At 42.9% G+C, this 25,095-nt stretch overlaps 1 protein-coding gene across 5 annotated transcripts; it reads left to right on the forward strand.

Moving 5' to 3' along the window:
* The first annotated feature begins 29 nt into the window (after window positions 1–29).
* Window positions 30–23,788, forward strand: GTF2H3 (general transcription factor IIH subunit 3). 5 transcript variants are annotated; one of them, XM_059138716.1, is made up of 13 exons: window positions 31–143; window positions 3,265–3,344; window positions 9,258–9,364; window positions 11,004–11,170; window positions 13,287–13,349; window positions 14,421–14,450; window positions 14,591–14,619; window positions 16,959–17,033; window positions 18,097–18,150; window positions 21,208–21,276; window positions 21,882–22,017; window positions 22,126–22,162; window positions 22,257–23,788. In XM_059138716.1, exons 1-13 carry the CDS (start codon window positions 131–133, stop codon window positions 22,324–22,326), a joined length of 930 nt encoding a protein of 309 aa, XP_058994699.1. In that variant the 5' UTR covers window positions 31–130; the 3' UTR covers window positions 22,327–23,788. The 5 variants fall into 5 exon arrangements, with proteins under 5 accessions (XP_058994700.1, XP_058994699.1, XP_058994703.1 ...); XM_059138718.1 differs by having other exon boundaries at window positions 83–105; XM_059138719.1 differs by lacking the exon at window positions 31–143 and adding an exon at window positions 6,188–6,342.
* The last annotated feature ends 1,307 nt before the right edge of the window (window positions 23,789–25,095 follow it).

Here is a 25,095-nt window from a genome sequence, read left to right on the forward strand (position 1 = left end):
GTACGGCGCGCCGAGAGGCCTTAGGTCACTGGGCCGCGCCGGAAGTCGGGGCGCGCAGGCTCCGGAAGGCGCGCAGGCTCCGGAAGGCGCGCTTGACGGCTACCTGTGCGTTGGGGGGATCCTGGCAGCCATGGTGTCAGACGGTGAGGGGTGTGCGGGGAGGGACCCCCGAGCGCGGGGCCGGGCGGTTCGGGCTTGGCCAGGACCACCCAGCTGGAGCGCTATTGGGGGGCTGGGCAAACCTTTTAGTCTTTAGAGGAGTAGCAGATACATTCATTTATTCAGTAAATAGTTTTGAATGGCCTCTTGGGTGCCAGGCGTTGTTTTATGCGCTGGGAATACAGCAGAGAACATGGCAATCAGGGGCCTTCGTGGAGGTTCCAGTCTAGTGGGCGAGGCAGACCATAGGCAAGCAAATAAGAATAATTTCGGAGGATAAGTCAATCCGAGAAAGACAATTATCATATGATCTCCCTGATAGGAGGAATTTGAGAGGCAGGACGGGGGACTTGGCTGGGGGGAAGGAAAAAATGAAACAAGATGGGATCGGGAGGGAGACGAACCACAGGAGACTCTTAATCTCACAAAACAATCTGAGGGTTGCCGGGGGAAGGGGGTAGGGAGAGGGTGGTTGTGTTATGGACATTGGGAAGGGTATGTGATATGGTGAACGCTGTGAAGTGTGTAAGCCTGACGGTTCACAGACCTGTACCCCTGGGGCAAATAATACGTCATATGTTAATATAAATATTTTTTAAAAAGGAATAATTTCGGAGGGTGACGAGCTGTGAAGACCATATACTGGGATGCTGCAGTACGTTGTGATTAGGGGATGATCATGGAACAGCTACTTAGAGAAGAGTCCAGGTGCTGAAAGGGAGTCTTGAATGACTCTGCAAAGGCTGTGTGGCACGTTGAGCCACTACATTACACTAAAACAGAATGGGGGACTTGAGGGTAAAGGAAGGTGGAGAGACCTCCATTCATACGTTAAACTACCAGTTATAGAGTCTGATGCCTTTTTTTTTTTTTTTTTTAAAGATTATATTTATTTGAGAGAGAGTGCTTGCACAGGAGTGGGGTGGAGGACGGGGGCAGGGAGAAGCAGACATCCCGCTGAGGAAGGAGCCTGACTCCAGGCTCCATCCCATGACCCTGAGATCATGACCTGAACTAAAGGCAGATGCTTAACCAACCAAGCCGCCCAGGCACCCCGAGTCTGTTGTCTTAAGAAAAAAGAGACCAGGGTGGTGGGAGTGAAGTGAGCTAGAGGGACGAGAGCAGGAAGCTTAAGTAGATGCGTGGCTCTTGTGGACCATAATATAGAGGTTGAACTTTGTTTTTAAGTGTAATATGAAACCATGGTAGGGAGGAATAAGCAAATAATTTCTACAGTCTAATTTATAATTTTAATTTTAATTTATTTGAGAGAGAGAGCATGAGCAGGGAGGAGGGGTGCAGGCAGAGAGAGGAGCAGGCTCCCGGCTGAGTAGGGAGCCCAATGCCGGGCTTGATCCCAGGACTCTGGGATGATGACCTGAGTCTAAGGCAGATGCTTAACCGACTGAGCCATTCAAGCACCCCTGATTTATAATTCTATTTATTTAATTTATTTTTAAGACTTGACAGAGACACCGCGAGAGAGGGAATACAAGCACAGGGAGTGGGAGAGGGAGATGCAGGCTCCCCGCTGAGTAGGGAGCCTGATGTGGGGCTCGATCCCAGGATCCTGGGATCATGACCTGAGCCGGAAGGCAGACACTTAACAACTGAGCCACCCAGGCACCCCATGACTTTTATAATTTTAAAAGGTCATTTTGGCTGCTGTGTGGAAAAGAGAGCAAGAGTGGAAATAGGGAGTCTAACTGTCCATGCTTATCTTTTTCTTTTTAAGATTTTTTTTTTTTAAGATTTTATTTATTCATTTGACAGACAGAGGTCACAGGTAGGCAGAGAGGCAGGCAGAGAGAGAGGGGAGGAAGCAGGCTTCCTGCCAAGCAGAGAGCCCGATGCTGGGCTCGATCCCAAGACCCTGGGACCATGACCTGAGCTGAAGGCAGAGGCTCCTATTTTAGGAGCCTCTATTTTAAAAATTTTTATTTATTTATTTGACAGACAGAGATCACAAGTAGGCAGAGAGGCAGGCAGAGAGAGAGAGGAGGAAGCAGGCTCCCTGCTGAGCAGAGAGCCTGATGCGGGGCTCAATCCTAGGACCCTGGGATCATGACCTGAGCCGAAGGCAGAAGCTTTAACCCACTGAGCCACCCAGGCGCCCCCATGCTTATCTTTTTCAATCTATACCACCATTCTGTGAGAGAGGCAGGCCTGGCATGGCCCATGTCTACAAACTGTGGGGTAGAGACCCAAAGAAGGACATTCACCGGGCAGTGCATGGGTATAGATACTCATCTCTCCTGTGAGGCGACACTGTCTTTTTCCAGGCCTCTGGGTAGTAGCAAGGAGTGGCTGGCCCTGAGAGGTGTGAGATGGGGCCTCATGGAAAGTAAGGCCAAAGGATTGTGGGCCTGTGGGTAGAGGAGTGAGGGCCTGCGAAAGACAGTTAAGTGCTTCTGTGCTAGACGTTTTTGTGTGTGTGATTTGCACATATCATTTCATCCCAGCAAAAATCCTCCTATAAGGAGTCCACGATCTAGTGGACTAGCTTTAGCAGAACTGGTGAGAGAGATCAGAAACACAAGCAACTGCGAAATGAGATAATGAGTACTAAGTGTCATTAAAAGAGGGTCAGAAGTGGACAGGGGGGTATTGAAAGGCCACACTCTACAGTCAAGCAGATCTGTCTTTGCAGCAGGGAGTTTTGCTGCTTGCTAGCACGCCGTGTGACTTCGAGCAAGCTCCTTTCATCTGCAAAAAAGGAGTGCGGTATAGCCTAATTGTCGAGACAATGTGGATTATGAGATACGTTTTTGTTTAGTATACCACTAAGAGAGATGTGCTGCCAGTCTTAGCTGTAAGATACCATCCTGATTTTAGCAACAGCTAAATGTTAAAAAGAAAAAAAAAAAGGAGAGTGGCCATGTCATAATTGATGGAAGGTGGCAGTAATATATATAATCCAGTATATTGGATTATAGGATTACATATGCCACTGGCTGATGCAGAGATGGCTGACATTGGTGTTCTCCTCAAGTAGGGAGCCAGGACCTGTTGGAAGACCTGGGGAGGGTCTTTACCAACTGGGATTGTTGGCTTGGATAACGCTTTCATGAGGCTAATGTGTTTATCCTTTGTTAATACTTTCAGAAGATGAATTGAATCTTCTAGTTATCGTAGTTGATACCAACCCAATTTGGTGGGGAAAGCAAGCATTAAAGGAATCTCAGGTAAGATTGCTTGAGGAGGCCTATGGATAATTCTGGTTTAAGTGTGTTTGTATTGCTTTTTGGGAATCAGCTTCATTAAAAAAAAAATTAGCTTTTTTTAAAAAAGATTTTATTTATCTATTTGATGGAGAGAGAGCGAGCACAAGCCGGGGGAGTGGCAGGTGGAGGGAGAAGTAGGCTCCCCGTGGAGCAGGGAGCCCAGTGTGGGGCTCAATCCCAGGACCCTGAGATCATGACATGAGCTGAAGGCAGGGGCTTAACCCACTGAGCCACCCAGGCGCCCCTTATCATGAGTTTAGATTTGTGTAACCTCCAAACCATCACCACGGTCAAGACTGAACCGTGCCAACATACCCAGGAGCTCTCTAGTGCTCCCTTTATAGATGCTGTCCCTTTGTAGTCAGTTCCTGGTCCCGAGCCACGGTAGATGCTGATCTCCTACTCTTGTCCCGCACTTTAGTCCTGTGAATAGGTCATAAAGTGTTTTTGAGATCCCCCCCCCCCCAACAGAATGCCCTTGATCATTTTAGGCTGGTCCATTTAGCAAAGTTTGTCCTTTCTGTTGTGGGGTGCTATTCCAGGGCATGAGGTAACACAGTTCGTTCCATCACTCACCTGGGAAAGCTCTCCATTTGGGTTTTTTTTTTTTCAGTCGTCGGCTATTACATCAAAAACTGCTCTGAGGGGCGCCTGGGTAGCTCAGTGGGTTAAAAGCTGCTCTGAGAATTTGTATAGAGATTGTTGTGTGGGTAGACGTTTTCATTTCTGTGGGATTAGTGCCCAGGATCGCAACTGCTAGAAAGTAGGAAGAAACTGATACATTGTTTTCTAGAATGGATTTACATTCCCACCAGCCAAGTGTGAGAGATGCAGTCTCTCCCTCCCCTCACCATGCTGACACATTTTTGTACTAACTGTTTTCGTAGCTGAATAATGATCCCTTAAGGTGAATCTTTTTTTTTTTTTTTAAGATTTTATTCATTTATTTGACAGAGATCATAATTAAGCAGAGAGGCAGGAAGAGAGAGAGGGGGGCAGGCTCCCTGCTGAGCAGAGAGCCTGATGTGGGGCTCAATCCCAGGACCCTGGGATCATGGCCTGAGCTGTAGGCTTATTGGCCATATAGATAAGCCTCCTGAGATGTGTTTGCATGTCATCTATCCATTGTTTGGTTGGATTGTTGGGTTATGTTTAACTGTTGAGTTTTGAGATTCCTTTATGTTTCAAGAGATAAGCCCCTTTTTCAGATATCAGATGCTGAGAAAATATCAGTATTTTCTCTTTAGGTTGTCTTTTCATCCTCTTGTGGTGATCTTTCACAGAGCAGGAAGTCTTTTTAATTTTGATCAAGTCCAGTTACTCGATATTTAAAAAATATAGCCTGTGCTTTTGGTGCTTTTGGTAAGAGTTCTCAACCTTGTCTAGGTCACAAAGATGTTCGCCAGTGTCATCTGAAAAGTTTTACATTTAAATCCACAATCCAGGGATGCCTGGCTGACTCGATCGGTAGAGCCTGTGACTCTTGATCTCAGGGTTGTGAGTTCGAGCCCCACCTTGGGTATAGAGATTACTTAATAAAATCTTAAAAAAAATTCCACAATCTACTTTGAGTTAATTTGGTAAAAAGATTTTATTTGTTTATTTTTAGAGAAAAGAGAGATCATATGCAGGGGTAGGGATAGAGGGAGAGAGAGAGAGTCTTTTTTTTTTTTTTAAGACTTTATTTATTTATTTGACAGAGAGAGATCACAAGTAGGAAGAGCAGCAGGCAGAGAAGGGGGGAAGCAGGCTCCCCACTGAGCAGAGAGCCAGATGCGGGGCTCTATCCCAGGACCCAGAGATCATGATCTGAGCCGAAGGCAGAGGCTTTAACCCACTGAGCCACCCAGGCGCCTCCCGGAGAGAGTCTTAAGCAGACTCTGTGCTGAGTGAGGTGCCTGACATGGGGCTTGATTTCATGACCTCGAGATCATGACCAAGAGTCGGCGGCTCATCCAACTGCACCACCCAGGTGCCCCCATTTTGAGTTAACTTTTTAATAGGCTGTGACATTTAGATTGAGGTTTATTATCTTGTCTATGAATAATCTAATTGTTCCGGCACCATTTTTGGAAAAATTACTCTTTCTCCACCAAATGGCTTTTGCAGCCTTGTCAAAAACCACTTGGGTGTAGATGTGTGGGTTTATTTCTAGTTGCTGCAGTGCTCTCTTCCTCAACCAGTACCACAGAGTCTTGATTACTATAGCAAGACAGTAAGTCTTGGGCTCCAGCGGGCTGTTTCGTCCCACTTTATTCTTCCTCAAAACTGTTTTTTTAACTATTCTGGTTCCTTTTCTTTTCCATATAAATTTTAGAATGAGGTTGTCTATGTCTATAAAAGATCTTGTTGGAATCTTTTTTTTTTTAAAAAGATTTTATTTGTTTGACAGACACACAGTGAGAGAGGGAACACAAGCAGGGGGAGTGGGAGAGGGAGAAGCAGGCTCCCCACTGAGCAGAGAGCCCGATGTGGGGCTCCATCCCAGGACCCTGAGATCATGACCTGAGCCGAAGGCAGATTGCTTAATGGCTGAGTCACCCAGGCGCCCTTCTTGTTGGAATCTTGATAGGAATTATCAATTAAACCTGTTTATCAGTTTGAGGATGTATTCTACATAGGCCTGCTAGGTCTCAATTATGTTGGGTCTTCCAGTCTACAAATATAGTACATCTCTCCATTTACTTAGATCTTGATTTCTTTCCTTCTTTTTTTTTAAATCTTGATTTCTTTCATTAGTGTTTTATATATTTAAAAAATATTTTTAAAACTTCTTTTTTATTTTTTTATTTTTTATTTGACAGAGGGAGAGAGATCCCAAGTAGGCAAAGCATCAGGCAGAGAGAGAGGGGGAAGCAGGCTCCCCACTGAGCAGAGAGCCCGATGCGGGGCTTGATCCCAGGACCCTGAGATAAAGACTTGAGCCAAAGGTAGACGGTTAACCCACTGAGCCACCCAGGTGCCCATGTTTTATACTTTTTATCAGAAAAGGCCTGTACAGGGATGCTTGGGTGGTACAGTTCTCCAGTGAAATCATCTGGGCTGGAGTTTGCATTTTGGGGAAGTTTGAAACTACGAATTAATTTTTTTAATAGTTATTAAACTATTTGATATTTTTCATATTGGACAAGTTTAGTTATAGGTAATTTTATTTTGATGTTTTTTCTACTTCGTGTAACATTTTTGAGGTTTATCCAGGTTGTGGCATGTATTGGTGATTCCTCTTTACTACTGAATAGTATTTTGTTGCATGGATATACTTCTTACTCACCTATTCATGGACATCTGGATTGTTTCCGCTGATTATTCTCAAACAAGTCTTTGTGTGGACATATGTTTGCTTTTCTCTCAAGTAGATACCTATGAGTTGAACTGCCTGGTCACGTGGTAGGTTTAGATTTAACTTGAAGATGCTGCCAGACTTAACAAGTGGGGACACCATCTTCCATTCCCTTGAGCAGTGTGTGAGAGTTCCAGCACCTTCACTTCCTTGCCAACACCTGTCTGTTTTGTTAGAGTCATTCTAGTAAGCAGGTAGTGGCATCTCCTTGTGGTTTTAATTTGCATTTCCTTAAGGACTATTATATATATAGATATAGATTATATACATATATATATGTATATAATACATGCTTATAAACTGCCCTTGTATTTTCTTAATTGAAATGCATATTCAATTATTACACCCAACTTAAAATTGGGTTGTTTGTTTTCTTATTACTGAGTTGTAAGAACTCTTTATATAGTCTGGATACAAGTCTTTTTTCAAATATATGATTTACAAATATTTTCTTCTGGTCTGTGACTTTGTGGCTTGTCTCTTCAATTTCTTGATGGTGTCTTTCTTAAAATCAAGGGGTGCCTGGCCATCTCAGTCAGTAGAGCATGCAACTTTTGATGTTGGGATCGTGAGTACAAGCCACACATTAGGTATGGATCCTACTTTAAAAAAAAAAAAAATACAGGAGCACCTAGGTGGCTCAGCGGATTAAAGCCTCTGCCATTGACTCAGGTCATGATCTCAGGGTTCTGGGATCAAGCCCCACATTGGGCTCTCTGCTCAGCAGGGAGCCTGCTTCCTCCTTTCTGCCTACTTGTGATCTCTGTCTGTCAAATAAATAAATAAAATCTTAAAAAAAAAAAATACAAAAGATGGAGCACCTGGGTGGTTTAGTGGGTTAAAGCCTCTGCCTTCGGCTCAGGTCATGATCCCAGGGTCCGGGGATCGAACCCTGCATCCGGCTCTCTGCTCATCGGGGAGCCTGCTTCCTCTCTCTCTGCCTGCCTGTGATCTCTATCAAATAAATAAATAAAATCTTAAAAAAAAAATACAAAAGAAAAGTCAAAGTTAAAATTAGCTTTATCAAGAGAAAATTGACATGCATTGCTCAGCACATATTTGGAGTATTTGGTTTGATATGTTTTCGTATATGTATACATTCATGAAATTATCACCGTAATCAAAACTATGAACGTATAAATCTGTCACCCCCAGAAGTCTCATATTTATTTATAATTTATCCTACCTCCTTCTCTCTGCTTGTCCCTACCAGGCAACCACTGATTTTAGATTAGCTTACATTTTCTGGAATTTTATATAAATGGAATCAATGGTCTGGTTTCTTTACTTAGCATAACTTTTGAGATTTGTCTGTGTTGTTACCGTAATTCGTTCCTTTTATTGGAGAATAGTATTCTATCTTATAGAAAGAACAGCACATCGCTGCGTATTACCCTGTGTTGCCCTCCAAAAATACTGTTTTAGTTTGAACTCCCATCAGTGGTATATGAGAAGGCTTTTTTTTTTTTTGAAACCACACAAGACGTTCTCTTTCCTTATTTTACCTTTTGCCAATATCATGTACCATAAAAGCTATCTCAGTTCGCTCTTAGTGTATTCTATGGTCCCCTTGTATTTTTCCCTTGGGTCATTGCCCATTTTCCTCTTCTGGTTTTGTTTTTTTGTTGTTTGTTTTTTACCGATTTGTAGACACTTTATATGAGAAGGCTAACCTTTTGTGTCATATGTTGATATTTTCCCAGTTTGTAATTTGGCTTTCACTTTTGCTTACAGTCATTTTTTTGCCATACAGAAATTTTAATAGATTTGCTTTACTTTTTTTTTTTTTAAGATTTTATTTATTTATTTGACAGACAGAGATCACAAGTAGGCAGAGAGGCAGGTGGGGGCAGGGGGTATGGGGAAGCAGGCTCCCCACTGAGCAGAGAGCCTGACATGGGGCTCAATCCCAGGACCCTGAGATCATGACCTGAGCTGAAGGCAGAGGCTTTAACCCACTGAGCCACCTAGGCGCCCCCTACTTTTTTTTTTTTTAATAAAGTGGGATTTATCACTGTTTTATTTGTTGCCGGAAGTATTCTTTTCTTTAAGAGAAACATGCTTTATTCCAGGATTATAAGAATATCCACCTACATCTTAATAGTATTAGTACTTGTGAGAATGTAAGCTCCATAAAAGAAGGGATCTTTGCCTGACATATAGCAGGAGCCTGGCATACTTAGTGAATGAATTGAAAACTTACAGAAATCATCAGTTTAATCAGTGTGTGTTAATCATCTAGTTCGTACATACTAATAATTTGTTAGTAATTTTATCACAGAATATGTGACATGTTTGCTTTCCTTAAATGTTTGCAGAAAATAGTTGTGGAATAATGCACTGATGTGGAAATCATCTCACATAAGGAAAAGTAGAATATTAGTTTTCAGGTGGTTTGCTTATGGCTTTGGAGGAGGGAGCTCCCCAGCAAATTTTTAGCAGTGAATAAAATTTAAGTGAAATCTTTATTAAGACCCAACCTAGTTATTTGGATAGCTACTTTACCTTTTCTCATGTTTTCTGTTTTTCAACAGTTTACTTTATCAAAATGCATAGATGCTGTGATGGTGCTGGGAAATTCTCATTTATTCATGAATCGTTCCAACAAACTTGCTGTGATAGCGAGTCACATTCAAGAAAGGTACGACCATAGTGATTCTTCTACCTATTTGGTGTTTAACATTTGTGAGGTTTTTGTGCCAGTCAGCATGTACTGCTCTTCCTTTTCTGTGTTGCAGAATTTTTTTTAATGTAGCGTTGAACAAGACTCGCAGCATGAGTCAGTACATGTAGATTTTGACAGAGATGAAAATTGGAAGACTCATTAGCTGGTACCTAATAGACTTGCATCATGTGCGCATTTAACTTACCCGGGTTCACCCATCCTTTCTAGGCAAAAGCCAGGGACAATTATCCAGCAAGAGTGGCAGCTCCTATTACTGTTCTTTGCTCGAGTCTGCCCCGGGTGGGGGCAGACGAAACAGGAGGTGTGATTCTGCTCTCTTTCCTCGAGTTGTGGGCTCTGCGTGCTTCTCAGGGTGTAATGTTTCACTGCTCTCGGTGTGATTCTGGTGTTTACAGATGAGGGTTTTTCTTGTTAATTGGGTTTAAACCCAAGCGAAGGACTCCATCTGGTGCTCAGCCGAGGAAGCAGTGACCTTTTCTAAGACGGGTGTAAACACCGGCTGGGGCAAAGGGTAGAGTCTCTTAGGGGCAGGTGCGTAGTAGGGCAGCTCAAAAGGGACTAGGTATAGGCTACATATTTTCACCGCATTTACTTTTCATGCATATGCTGACCGTAGAATCATACTTCCCGTGTAAGACATGGCTCTTCTGGGTCTTGATTAAATGTTACATCCTGGTTGAAGTGACTCTTGTGTACCCGCGTATTTCATATAAGGTCAGTGGATAGTTCTCAAACTTCTTATTTCTTTTTTTTTTTTTTTTTTAAAGATTTATTTATTTATTTATTTGACACAGAGAGATCACAAGTAGGCAGAGAGGCAGGCAGAGAGAGAGAGGAGGAAGCAGGCTCCCCGCCGAGCAGAGAGCCCGATGCGGGACTCGATCCCAGGACCCTGAGATCATGACCTGAGCCGAAGGCAGCGGCTTAACCCACTGAGCCACCCAGGCGCCCATCAAACTTCTTATTTCTTAGGGCTGTTCTCTTCGGTGTGTTGAAGGAGCCTGTGGGCCCCCCAGTAAGTGCTCCAGCTCCCATGATCACCATGCATTTTTCTCAGAGTTGAATGAAAAACGATGACTCTGATTTGATTAAGGTATCAAAAGAAAAACTATGAGAAGCAAAGTTCTCCAGTGTTTAGAAGAATCAAATACGGGGTTTTATAGGATTGCTATAAAAATCATGAAGCACTAGGAGAATCTTTTAGGGACTCTTGGGGCAGATTTTTATTACTGGGGTAGATAAATATACCTCAAATAATAAACTAGTCGCAAGTGAGAATTTGGTTATGACTCTCTTCCCAGCTGGCATCTGAGAAAGTAGAATGAGGGCCACCCCAAAGCATTTCCAGAGGCTGGGACCCAGCACACATGCGTTATTTCCTCTCACTTGTGAGAAAACAGGGGATTGTTAAAACATTCTCTGGGGTAGACCTCATGTTTGCCAGTTTGCCTGTCTTATACATTTCTTAAAAATGAAACTTACTGCAGAATCTTGTGTCAGAATTGCTGTGGGTGGTTGTTTACTGAATTTCATCTGGATGTCTAGTGAAGACAGTCCTGGTGTAACTTGGTGTTTTTTCCCCCCACTGTTTCAGTCGATTCTTGTATCCTGGAAAGAATGGCAGACTTGGAGACTTTTTTGGAGACCCTGGCAACCCTTCCTCTGAGTTCAGCCCGTCAGGGAGTAAGGACGGGAAGTATGAGTTGTTCACAGCCGCGAATGAAGTCATTGCCGAAGAGATTAAGGATCTCATGACCAAGAGTAATGGCTTTCTCCGTTCTTGTTATCTTACAATTGCAGTTGAACGTGGAGATCCTGAGGCGTTAAGTCCTGAGAGTTGGGTTTCTTGGGAATATTTACTTGTGTTCTCTCTCTTTTCTTTTGTAAAATCCTTTTCCTCAAAGCTTGTGCCTTGTTTGTGTGACCTCGTGACCTCGCCAGCATCTCCCACTGTCCGCCAGCCTCTACTTCTTGAAACCTACTCTTAGCCTCTAATGCTTTTTTTTTTTTTAAAGATTTTGTTTATTTATTTGACAGACAGAGATCACAAGGAGGCAGAGAGACAGGCAGAGAGAGAGGAGGAAGCAGGCTCCCTGCTGAGCAGGGATCGAGCCCCATGTCGGGTTCACTGCTCAGCAAGGAGCCTGCTTCCCCAATTCTCTCTCTGCCTGCCTCTCTGCCTACTTGTCTCTCTCTATCAAATAAATAAATAAAATCTTTGAAAAAAAAAATTTTATTTATTTATTTATTTGTCAGAGAGTGAGCGAGCACGAGCACAGGCAGACAGAGTGGAAGGCAGAGTCAGAGGGAGAAGCAGGCTCCCTGCGGAGCAAGGAGCCCGATGTGGGACTCGATCCCAGGACGCTGGGATCATGACCTGAGCCGAAGGCAGCTGCTTAACCAACTGAGCCACCCAGGCGTCCTGGGAAAGGCCACTCTTTACAGACAGAAAGTAGGTTAGTGGTTTCCGAGGGTGGGGGAGGAGTGACTGGAATGGGCCCAAGTGACCTTTTGGGGTAAAGGAAATGCTCTAAAACTGGGTTGTGGTAATCGTATACAGCTCTCTAAATTTGCTTTAAAAAAACATTGAAGTGTTTACTTAAAAGGAGTGAATTTTATGATCTGTCAATTACACCCCAGTAAAGCTGGTAAGAATCCCCGGGAGGGCTTGTTAAAACAAAATGCTGGGTCCTACCCTGCAGTTTCTGATGCAGCAGGTCTAGAGTGGTCCCAAGAATCTGTGTTTCTGGTAAGTTTCCAGGTGATGCTCTTATACCTGGTTCTAGAATCATACTTTGAGAACCATGGGCCTCCAGGGTAAAGTCCCAACTTCTCAGTGTGGTGCTCAAGACCTTTCTGGGTCTGACCTCACCCATGGGTGAAGGTGTCCGTGCTCCTGGACCCGCTGCAGGCCCTGTTCGCACCGGATGTTAGTCCGAGCTCTCCACCCTCTTGAGAGGCTTGGCTTTTTTCACTCAAGGCTTCAAACAATTTTCCAGCTTTGTCTCTGCTTGCCACAGCCGAGGGGGAACATCCTGCCCCCTTTCTACTAGCGGGGCAGCTCTCTGAGGGGCATGAGACAGAGGGGTGGTGGGAAGGAGTGCGGATAGGCTCAGAGCAGGCAGTTGCACGTGACCTTTTGCACCACTTAGATTGTTAACAAACCTGAACCTTTCCAGAAAATACCAGGGTATTTTTTCCTGTGGTAGAATATACATACTGTAGGGTGCACCTGGCTGGCTCAGTCAGTGGAGCATGTGACTCTTGATCTCGGGGTTGTGAGTTCGAGCCTCACATTGGGTATAGAGCTTACTTAAAAATAAAATCTTTTTTGAAAAGAGAATATAGATAACACAAAATTACCATTCAGCCATTTTATTTATTTTAATTTTTATTTATTTGTCAGAGAGAGAGAGCGTGCACAGAGTGGCAGGCAGAGGCAGAGGGAGAAGCAGGCTCCCCGCTGAGCATGGAGCCTGATGTGGAACTCGATCCCGGGACACCAGGATCATGACCTGAGCTGAAGGCAGCCGCTTAACCAACTGAGCCACCCAGGCGTCCCAACCATTCAGCCATTTTAAAATGTGCAGTGCAGTGGCAATAAGTACATTCACACTGTGTGTAAACATCACAGCTGTCCATTCCCAAATTACCCCAGACTGAAACTTTGTACTTCCTCAGCCCCTTACCACAGGATATTTTAAATTGAGACGATGTTAAAAATTACTTATTTAAGCATTACTGAGAACAGATTGCTGCTATGTTTTTAAGTATCAGCTGATTTCATTCTGGAAGAAGAATGCTTTGGTTTGAAAATGGTTTTAGTTCAAGAAAACCTGAACATTCTCTTTAATTTTCTTTTTTAAATTACTTGCAGGTGACATAAAGGGTCAACATACAGAAACTCTGCTGGCAGGATCCCTCGCCAAAGCTCTTTGCTGTATCCTTGGTGTTCTCGTCATTCAGAAGGTGTCTTCCGGATATCTTAACTTGTGATAATTTTTAGAACCTTGGGTGTCCATATTAATGAAAGGCATGAATATTCTAAAGTGGTGGATAATCAAAAAAACAATTTGTCTTGGCCTTGGAATTTTTTTTTTTAAATATTTTATTTATTTATTTGACAGAGATATCAGAAGTAGGCGGAGAGGCAGGCAGAGAGAGAGGAAGGGAAGCAGGCTCCATGCTGAGCAGAGAGCCCGATGCGGGGCTCGATCCCAGGACCCTGAGATCATGACCTGAGCTGAAGGCAGAGGCTTTAACCCAGTGAGCCACCCAGGCGCCCCTGGCTTTGGAATATTTTTAAGATAAGCTGTAAAAACTTGAAACGTAAAAGAAAGAAGACTCTTCTATAGTATGTCCTTCTGCTCACACAACATTCTCCAGGATGCTTGTAACTTGCTTTGCCAAATTGGGGAGGGTGTGTGTGTCTTTTTTACCTTCCTTAAGTTAGGAGCTTATGTTTGGTATTTACAAAAGTCGTTCACTGCTCCTGAGGGTTAATAAATGAGTGGTTTCTCCTGAGGCCCACAGGTTATTTGCACTTAACATAGAGTAAAGAACACTGTCCCAAGCATGTTGATGTCTGTTGGTGTGATGTTCTCCCAGTCTTTAAAGAAAAAAAAAAAGATGTATTTACTTGGGAGGGAGCAGAGAGAGAGAGAGACAGGCAGGGAGAACAGGCTCCCTGCTGAGCAAAGAGCCCGATGTTTGTTTTCTGGCTTGTGGACTTAGCGGTCATCACAGTATTCTAGGATGTGGTGGATGATCGCAGGGTTAATCATGATGATTTTAATTTTCTGGGACAGAGATCAGGTTTTGGTTACAAAGCTCAGTTGATTGCAGTTGGTAAGTAGAAACTCCCAAGTAGTCTTGTGTGTTTATCTTGGGAAATAGAGCATTTCTTTTTTCACCTAGGTGGATGGATTAATTTAAAATTTGAGGTTATTTTTCTGTTTAGCATAAGTATTTATGAAATTATTTCAAAATTCCTTAATGCTAAAAAATTCAGACATTCATAGAATGAACAAGGAAGTGAAAGGTAGGAGTGTGGTTTTTTGTGAGATCTGGAATCCTTATTTTATTGCTGTAATTTTGGTGGACTCTTTAAAAATGTTGGTTATAAAACCTTATGTTTACTAAGATGCAGTTAAATTTTAATCTGTCTTTATCTCTTTATAGATAATCAGGAAATGAAATCAAGGATTTTGGTAAGATTAAAAAAATCAGTACTATATTTATACACCACCTATATCAAATTAGAAAGCATAATGGCATAAAAGTGTTAGACCCATTTATAATAAATATGAGTGTCCAGAATAAATTAACAAGCAATGTATAAAATCGATTATGATGAAAGACTAAAATTCTGAGAGACATAGGAGAATTGAAGGAATGGAGAGTCCTATTTTATTCTTGGATATCAGTTTTTCCAAAGTTAAACTATAAATTCAATCTTGGAATTTTTTTAAAGATTTTATTTAGAGAGTGCATGTCACGGGTCGGGGGATGCAGAGGAAGAGGGAATCTGAAGCCAGCTCCTCACCAAGTGCTTTAAGAAATTCAACAGTAAGGGGCGCCTGGCTAGCTCAGTCGGTAGAGTGTGTGATTCTTGATCTCGGGGTAGTAAGTTTGAGCCTCATGTTGGGTGTGGAGATTACTTAAAATCTTAAAAAAAAATCAGTTTATCTGGAAGAATAAATCAAGGAGAATAGCCAGGTGCTTTCTGAAAGAGAATAATAAGCAGGAACTTGCTGTTAGATCTTAAAACACATTGCAAAGCTGCAGGAACAGTGTGGTTCTGGCACAGTAGGAGGCCCAGAGTAACTGGGAAAGGCCAGGCTCCAGAAATAAAATCAGGTCCACAGAGGAGTTTGGCTTGTCGAAAGAAAGCACTTAAGTCAGTGGGAAGAAAATAGATTATTCAGTTAAAGGGGCTGGGCCAATTGGTTGACCATTTGGGGGAAAACAAAGTTAGATCTCATTGCTCACACCTAAATAATTCTAGTAAAGGTCAGACATGTCACTGTGAAAGTTCAGGTCATAAAAGCGCTGGAAGAAAGTACCTGTTTATAATCTCAGGTTAGGAAGGACCTTGCTGAGTGTGATGTGAAGCTTAAGACCTCAAGAAAATCAAACCCCAAAACAAGGGTGAAAGAAAAGCTATTAAAAAGCATTTTCAGGGGCGCCTGGGTGGCTCAGTGGGTTAAGCCGCTGCCTTCGGCTCGGGTCATGATCTCGGGGTCCTGGGATCGAGTCCCACATCTGGCTCTCTGCTAAGCAGGGAGCCTGCTTCCTCCTCTCTCTCTCTCTCTCTGCCTGCCTCTCTGCCTACTTGTGATCTCTCTCTGTCAAATAAATAAAATCTTTAAAAAAAAAAAAAGCATTTTCAGTATCGCTACCTGACCGAGGATTAATATAATAGTTCTAAAATGTTTTTTATCTTATTCATTTATTTTTTTAAGTGGGCTTCACGCTGGGCCTGGAGCCCAACTCGGGGCTTTAACTCACGACCCTGAAATCAAGACCTGAGCTGAGACCAAGAGTCTGACACTTGACTGAGCCATCCAGGCACCCTGACCTTATCGATTAAATTTTAAAAGTTAAGGTTTACTCTAAAATATGTAGAAAACAAACAGCCTGCAAAAGAAGAAATGCAAGTGGCCAGTTAGCATTTGAAAATACGCGGAGCCTTACCAGTGAGCAAAGAACTAGAAGCATCTGGTAACAGGGTTTGCATTGTCCGCTACTTGCTCAGCCTAAATGGGCACTTCCCCATGTTGGTGGCAGGCTTGGGGGTAGGTTTTCCTCTTGCATTGCCAGTGGGAGTGTAAATCGGTACAACATTTTTTTGAGGCGTGTTTGGTGGCCTGTAGCAGGATGAAAGGTGTGTGTATTTTAGCAATCCCCCTGATTATTTTAGGAGCTATTCAGAGAGTTGTGTACAGCATATACGAGAGCGTTCCCCAGAGCATTGTCTAAAACAGGACTGGAAGCTTCTTTAGTGTCCTCTATAGAGAACTGGTTCATCAGTGGAGTCTATGAAATTAGCACAAAGGATGACGTACATCCGAATCCACTGATACAAGATTCATCCCCCAGCCCTGCGCCGCCCCTGTGGGACCGAGAAGCAGATTACAGGGCTGCCTGGCTGGCTCAGTGGGTAGAGCATGTGACTCTTGATCTCAGGGTTGTGAGTTTGAGCCCCATGTTGGGTGCAGAGTTTATTTAAAAAAAAAAAAAATTTAAAAAAAGCAGTTTGCAGAGCACTAGATAATCATCCTAGGGCACGTGTGCGCACTGCCTCTGTGTGTGTGTGTGTGTGTGTGTGTGTGTGTGTGTGGGCACGCATGTGCCCATGTAGGTGCTGTGTGGAACTGTTAACCAGGCACTGTCTATCTCTTGGAGAGTAGGTCATTTTACACTGCACCTGTGCACCTATTTATTTAACCATGGTGACTAGGCAGGCAGATTAGACAAGCTGCATTGGTTGTGTTTGCAGTGAGAACTCAGATATGCCCCCAGGTATTCACAGGGATGTGATTTTTAGGTGATTAAGGCTGCAGAAGACAGCGCGCTGCAGTATATGAACTTCATGAATGTCATCTTCGCAGCACAGAAGCAGGTGAATTGGGAGCATCTTTTGTTTTGTTTTGTTTTGTTTTTAAGTTTTGATTTAAATTCCAGCATATTTAACACACAGTGTTCTGCTAGTGTCATGCGTCCCATATCGTGATTTAGCACTTCCAGTTGTCACCCGGTGCTCCTTGTGACAGGTACACTCCTTAATCCCCATCACCTGTGTCCTCCACCGCCCCCTCCTCTGGTGACCATCAGTGTGTTCTCTGTAATTAAGAGTCTGTTTCTTGGGTTGCCACTCTCTTCTTCCCCCTGTCCTTTGGGAGCATTCTTTTTAGGAAATATTTATTTTATATGAGTTTTATTTTTTGAATGACCTATACAAATATTTTGACTAAATGGCCTTACCAGTGGATAAAGAATATGGAATTCATACATCGTACTAGTCATTACTCTATTTTGGGTCCTGGACCCCATGAATATTATGGGTCCCCAGAAAAAAGTACCCTGAAACACAGTTTTGCATATAGTTTCATGGTATTCATGTAACCCTGTTTAGCCCATCCTTGGACCTCAGGCTACGAATCCCAGACTTACAGTTTGCTGCATACCTTGCCTCTGTTGCTCTCTTTGCTTTAGGAAGGTCTTACCAAGATTTGATAGTTTTACTTTGCAAATAAATGAATGAATCTACACTAATTCAAATGAATTATTACCAATGTATTTTCTTTGGTATGTTTTTAAGAAAAAACTTTCTTAAAACTTCAGTTTTAACCCCAAATGCTGCCATATCCCCATATCCATGCCTCATATTCTCCATGTTGTAGCAGCAGCGTGATGTGAAAAGACCGTGGGCTTTGGGGACAGGCAGATTGGGGTGACAGCACTGCTCCTCCCGTCCCCCAAGCTCTGTGACCACAGCCTGGCCAAGGCCTAGGTGTTTCAGCTGCAAAATACAGATCAAATACCTGCCTTGCAGAGTTAATCCACTGTTTTAAGAATAGTCTAAAGAAAGTCTAGCACTTAGTAGTCCCAGTATAATTTTTATTTTTATTTTTATTATTCTATATTTTTATTATTCTATAATGTTTTTGGAATGTTTATTTCAGAATATTTTGATCGATGCCTGTGTTTTAGACTCGGATTCAGGACTCCTCCAACAGGTACGTGTTCCGTGGAAGTGTGGTGGTGGTGGTCAGGGGAGCCTGGTGTGTTCTCTTCGTTGTTAACTGCCTGTCACCAGCCTTCGCACAGTTTTAGGAATTGGCTGTGAGATGCTGTCGGTTAGAGCACTGACATCTCTCTGGTCCTTATTTTATTTTTTTATTGAAGTACATATGACACACAGTGTCACATTAGTTTCAGGTGTGCAACTCTCGGGATCCTTCAACATTTTTATTTACATTTTATGTAATGATTGATTCTGTAAAAGTGAGTCACATATTGAAATGAATTCAGGCAATATAAGAAAGGATTTTTTAAAGGGGTAAAAAAACGACAAACCCTTCAAATCCTATCCTCTTACAGTTACTGTTGCTAATATTAGGTGAACAGCATGTCACATTTCTCTGTGTAGGTATAGATGAAAGCATGGGTCGCTAAGCAGAGAATCTTTTTTTTTTTTTTAAAGATTTTATTTATTCATTTGACAGTGATCACAAGTAGGCAGAGAGGCAGGCAGAGAGAGAGGAAGGGAAGCAGACTCCGCTCTGAGCAGAGAGCCGGATGTGGGGCTCGATCCCCAGACCCTGGGACCATGCCCCGAGCCGAAGGCAGAGGCTTTAACCCACTGAGCCCCCCAGGCACCCCATAAGCAGAGAATCTTATAAAGATGGGGTCGTACTGCAGATCTGTGCTGTCCTGTGTGATAGTTGTATGGTTGTTGAGCTCTTGCAAAGAGGCTGGTCTGGATTGAGATGTGCTGTTAGTGTAAAATACACACATTGAATTCAAAGACTTAGTATGAAGAACAGAATGTAAAATAAAGATTTTATAGAATTACCTGTTAAGATGATAATACTTTGAATATACAGAGTTAAATAAAATGTTATTAAAATTAATTTTATCTGTTTTTTTTTCCTTTTTTTATGCGGCTAGAAAATTTCAAGTTTCACATATTGCCCACATTATATTTCTGTCGGACAGCACTGTTAGATGATGCTTTTCAGTCAAATGTATGAGATGGAAATTTAATTTAACTAAAAAGGGGGAAAAAAAAACCCAAATAAGACTGAAGAAATTGCCAAACTTTTGATAAATGTTTTTTCGACCACAAGAAATATTCTTTGCTAAAAGATCAGTTAAAAGCACAACACTGGAAAATGCTGAGTTTAGGGTACTGCCGAGGACACAGAGTGGGAAGGGGAGATACGATTAGAAAGTATACTAGTGTCAGAGGTTCCAAATTGTCCTATTTCTTAAGCTTGATGGTAGATACATGGTGTTCGTTTTGTTTAAACCTACTTAAACCATACTTACATGTGTATGTGTATATGCTCTTGCACATATGGTTATATTTCAGAATTAAAAAATTGAAAAGGTTGAGTCCATTTTTTAACTGCACATTTCACTCTACACAGCGTCTGTGAACTCCTAGAGGATCTTTCCTGTGCCCTGAGTTTAAATGCCAGCTCTGCCTGCCTGACGCTCACGTCGCTATGTCTGGGCCAGACGCAGGCTCTCTGCGTTCCAGACTTGCATAGTCAGCTGCTCAGGCAGCATCTCCCCTTGGACATCCAGCAGCGTCTCAACTTGAACTTGTCGGAAACAGAACTCCTGGTTTCTGCCGCACTGCCTCCCGGGGGCCTCCCCCTCTCAGCAGTGGCAGCTCAGTTCACCAGCCCCCACGCCAAAATGCTGCCGCTGCCTTGTTTCTTCTCTTCCTCTCCTTTCCATCCCATTAGCAAATCCTTTTAATTCGATCTTTAAAAATGCGCCCGAATCCCACCATGTCTGCTTCCTTGCTACCACTCAAGTGGCGGATGGTCCTTAACTGGTCTGTTTCTGCGCTACGCCTCACACCAAAGTCTGTTCTCTACAAGGCCGGCAGAATGAAGCTTTCAAAATGGAAATCAGATCTTGTCACTCACCTGCTTAAAACCCTCCCATGGCATCCCCTCACACACAGACTGAACCCCAGAGTTCTGCCATGGCTGTCTGTACATGCCATGATCTGGTTTCCGGGTATGTTCTTTTCCCATGGAATCTCTTTACTCCGGCCATACTGGGCTCTTTGCTATTGCTTTAAAACTACAGGCCCGCCGCCGCTGAGGGTGTCTGCATCAAGCTGTTCCCTCTGCTTCTAAGGCTTCTCCGTAGGTATTTGTATGGTCTACTCCCTGCCCTTGTTTGGGTCTCTGCTTCTGCTTTTCTCAGAGAAGCCTTCCCTGAGCTTCTAGGGTCACTCCATGTCCCCTTACCCAACTTCCTTTTTCTTTATGGCCGTGGTCATAGCCTGTGACAGTGTTTCTGCATGTACTCGACTGACTGACTCTCCGTCTTCACCTGCACCAGGTGTCAATCAGTCAATGAAAGGAGTTAAACAAATCGTGGTATAACCATAAGATAGAATATTGTTTGGCCATAAAAAGGGATGAAGTACTGATCTTGCCACAGGATAAATCTTGAAAACATGATGCTGAGGTAAAATTGTATGAGTCCATTTGTACGAAATGCCCAGAATAGGCAAATCCAGAGAGAGAGAAAGTAGGTCGCTGGTAGCCTTGGGGTAGGAGGTTGAGAGTAATGGCTAATAGGTGTGGGGTTTCCTTTTGGGCTGCGGAAATGTTCTGGAACTAGATTGTGGTGGCACAGCTCTGAAGACAGTGAAAAATAGTGAAGCACACATTTTTAAAGGGTGAATTTTATGGCTTCAGGGTGATTTCAGAGCTGTTGTTAAAAATAGAATGAAAATGAGTAAACGTGGCTAGAATAAAAATTTCATCAATAGAAAACACAGGACCGAGGGCATGTACTGTCCTCCACTAAGCTCTTCAAAGGGGGAAAGGGTGTGGTGCCCCCGGGAAAAGTAGCTGAACACCTTGAGAGGTAACGGGAAGTTTCTGGTCCTCACGTACCTTTGCAAAAGCATGCCCTTTTGATGGGCTCCGTCATACCCCCCTCTCCTCCGGAGACCCGAAGAATGGCTGGTGAGATTGACATCTGTCTGGAAAAGCTAAGCGAGTCCCAGTTTGGCAGAGAGCCCTTTGGATGTCTTGCAGGCTTGTGACATCACGGGGGGACTGTACCTGAAGGTGCCTCAGATGCCTTCCCTTCTGCAGTATCTGCTGGTAAGGGACGGTCAACAGGGCCCTAACACCTTGTGTCTGGGTGAGCCCCTGTCTCCTGGGGAATGAAGGGGGTCTCGATGGTGATGCTAGTAAGTGGGAGAAGGAGTAGATGGGTGGCCCAGGGGCTTTGAAGCTAGAAGGGGACATCTTGGGTCGTCTGTGAAGGCAGCTTATGTAAGCAGACAACAGTGGCTGCTTTGGGGAGGTGCTCTGTACCTGCCGAGTGAATAAAGAAGCCTTTCTTGGTAGACTTTTTTTTTTTTAATTTGTTTTTTAAAAAGATTTTATTTATTTATTTGACAGAGATCACAAGCAGGCAGAGAGGCAGGCAGAGATGGGGGCGGGGGAAGCAGGCTCCCTGCTGAGCAGAGAGCCCGATGTGGGGCTCGATCCTAGGACCCTGAGATCATAACCTGAGCTGAAGGCAGAGGCTTAACCCACTGAGCCACCTAGGTGCCCCACTTGGTAGACTTTTAAGGAAAATCCTAATTTATTATTCTCTTTGGTGTTCACTACCTAATATCTGATACTTGACAACTTCCGGTTATATTCTCCTATGTTTTCAGTAACATTTCTTTGCCTCTTTTTTTGTTCCCCCCACACAGTGGGTTTTTCTCCCTGATCAAGATCAAAGATCTCAGTTAATCCTCCCTCCCCCAGTCCACGTGGACTACCGGGCAGCTTGCTTCTGTCATAGAAATCTCATTGAAATTGGCTATGTCTGTTCTGTGTGCTTGTCAAGTAAGTTCAAATACTGAGTTTTTCTGTGTGTGGGGGGCACAGAAAATAAGTCAGCTGTGCGTTTGTTTTTTTCCAACATCCTGTTTGTTTTGTGTTTCAAATTTACAGTATTCTGCAATTTCAGTCCTATCTGCACGACCTGCGAGTAAGTATCCCTGGGCTGGTGTGTCTGGCCCACGCGGGGTTGGGGGGAGGGATTCAGAGCCCCGAAGAGGGTCTTCCTCTCTGTGTCGTTACAGGACAGCCTTTAAGATTTCTCTGCCTCCTGTGCTGAAGGCCAAGAAAAAGAAACTGAAAGTGTCCGTGTGATCAGAAGATCTCCCACGCCCCGAGCTAATCTCTTAGAGCTTATTAAGAGAAATTGTGTGGCGAAAGCTGTGATAGGAAGCCCTGAAAAAAATACAGCGTTGTATGGGATGATTTTGAATGAAGTTTCTTACAGGAAAGTTTTCTAAACTATTATCCTCATGCTGTGCTTTTGGGGGACCTGCTTTATTTGAGGGAGTCATTCTGTGCAATCTTTTCTGATGGTTTTTTTGTCCACAGAGGGAGAAGAAAGCATAAATTAGTGACTTTTTTTTTTTTTTTTTTTAATGGGGTGATCATTTGTCTGTCAGCCTGGCCTGATTGCAGGCTTTAGATTCTGTTACCTAGTCTGGGTTCTGCCTGTGAAATGCACAACCAGTGGAATTTGAGCAAAGTTTTAGCGATCGTCCACTAATGGCATTAATCAAGATAGACCATCTTCCTTGAATCAACAGCTGACTTGGACGGTAGTCCTGCAAATAAAATCCTTATTTTCTAAGTTAAGATTTAGCTCCAGAAACTAGCAGATTTGCTTTTGCCTGACATCACTGTGTGTCTGGACATAGTTATCCATGTAATAACTGTCGCTGAGTAGATACAAAGTCTGATCTTAAGTGAATGTGGAGAAGGGGGTGTGGTACTCTGGCAGTGACCTTCCCTTCTTCAGAGATAGTTGGGTGAAGAGCTTCTGCGTGAGAGCCGCTGTCTGGGTTCAGAGGGGGGCCTGGTGGAGAATGGATCCTTTATGGCTCAGTATTGTCCCCCAGGTGGAATGAGAAAAAAAAAGAAGCATTAATGTTGGAGAACTGTTTTCTGAAATAAGTGCGATAGGTTCAAAACAAAAATCATTTGTAATTTCAACAAGAAAAAACTTATTTTTCTATGGAACCTTGACGTTACTAGAAGTCTTTTCAAATTCTAGCACAGTGTAAGAAGGATTTTCAGGAATGGTGGCTGCTTTGTTTTGTTTTACGTATATTGACAAAAACAAACAAGCAATCGTAAATTGACAAAAACCCATTTGTGTACACAACTTTGTATGTAAGTAAGATGTTAATTTTCCCTTCATGCCATCTCAGAAGCTGAGTCTCGTTTAAGTAATTTGGTATTTGGCTAGATGATTTCAGGTAGATTTTGTACTTTGGATTTATAATTTTGTTAAATACACAGAGGCTTTGGTGATCACTTGGCCAATATTTGTTAGTCCTTGAGTTTGAGAATCTTATTTGTCTTTTAGAAATAATATTTAATATTTCACAGTGTAACTATAATGGAAATCACTGTTTTAAGTCTGGGAAGTCATCAGATATCTAAAAGACAATTTCAAAGAAGCTGGTCAGGTTCTTGTTACTACTTTTTTGTTTGAGATGCTTTGTGTACTGGCTTAATTCTGTTTTGGTTTTATTTTTAACTGTTGTGTTTATGGTTTATATAAATTTTTATAATAAAATAATTTAAATTTTTACATTTGCTTAAGTTCTTTTCTCTTACTGTTTATTCCATGCTAATTCAGCTTACTTTCAGGTTTGTATTTTAACTAACTGGATTTGGTCAAATGTCAGTCAATTTTTTTTTTTTAAAGATTTTATTTATTTATTTATTTGACAGGCAGAGATCACAAGGAGGCAGAGAGGTAGGCAGAGAGAGAGAGAGAGAGAGAGAGGGAAGCAGGCTCCCCACTGAGCAGAGAACCCGATGCGGGACTCGATCCTAGGACCCTGAGATCATGACCCGAGCCGAAGGCAGCGGCTCAACCCACTGAGCCACCCAGGCGCCCCAGTCAATTTTTTTTTTTTTTAAGATTTTATTTATTTTTGGGGGCACCTGGGTGGCTCAGTGGGTTAAAGCCTCTGCTTTTGGCTCAGGTCATGATCCCAGGGTCCTGGGATCAAGTCCCACATCGGGCTCCCTGCCAAGCTCCTCCTCTCTCTCTCTGCCTGCCTCTCTACTTGTGAGCTCTCTCTGTCAAAAACTAAATAAAATCTTAAAAAGAAAAAAGATTTAATTTATTTTTTGACAGGCAGAGATCACAAGTAGGCAGAGGCAGGCAGAAAGAGAGGTGGGGGAAGCAGGCTCCCTGCTAAGCAGAGAGCCTGATGTGGGGCTTGATCTCAGGACCCTGAGATCATGACCAGAGCCAAAGGCAGAAGCTTTAACCCTCTGAGCCACCCAGGCACCCCAAATGTCAGTCAATTTTTTATTCAACTCTGAGGAACTTTTATTTTTTTGAGTAAGCTCTATGCCCAGTGTGGGGCTTGACTCTTGCAAGATCAGGAGTCACATGCTCTACTCAATGAGCCAGCCAGCTGCCCCTGAAGAACTTTAATTTCAAATCTTGTTGAAACTATATATGAAAATATTGTTACAAACTGCATGATAATAGATGGGTATAAAGTATTTAATGCAAAGTTTCTCACTGTGAAACTATAAGAAGAAAGATAAGATGTTTGTGATTTTATATTGGGAGCAAAGTTAGCAAAATTGGCTCAGTGGGTTGGGCCTCTGCCTTCGGCTCGAGTCGTGGTCTCGGGGTCCTGCTCGGCGGGGAGCCTGCTTCCCCCCTCTCTCTCTGCCTGCTTCTCAACCTACTTGAGATCTCTGTCAAATAAATAAATAAAATCCTTAAATAGGCAATGTCCTATGAAAAAATTTTTTTTAAATATTTGGTATTTTCGTTGGATAAAGCAAGCTAGTATAATGTATGTTTTGATGTCATAAAAGTAGGAGTTAATTTTAAAACCATGAATTACTATCTTAAAAGTAGATAGTTAC

Source organism: Mustela lutreola, chromosome 11 (genome assembly GCF_030435805.1).
Source record: "Mustela lutreola isolate mMusLut2 chromosome 11, mMusLut2.pri, whole genome shotgun sequence".
Taxonomy (NCBI): Eukaryota; Metazoa; Chordata; class Mammalia; order Carnivora; family Mustelidae; genus Mustela; species Mustela lutreola.

Excerpts from the sequence above, each read along its gene's own strand:
- GTF2H3 (XM_059138716.1), top strand. Across the intron at positions 9,365-11,003 it reads GCGAGTCACATTCAAGAAAG|TCGATTCTTGTATCCTGGAA; the intron begins GTACGACCATAG and ends CCACTGTTTCAG. Across the intron at positions 11,171-13,286 it reads TAAGGATCTCATGACCAAGA|GTGACATAAAGGGTCAACAT; the intron begins GTAATGGCTTTC and ends AATTACTTGCAG.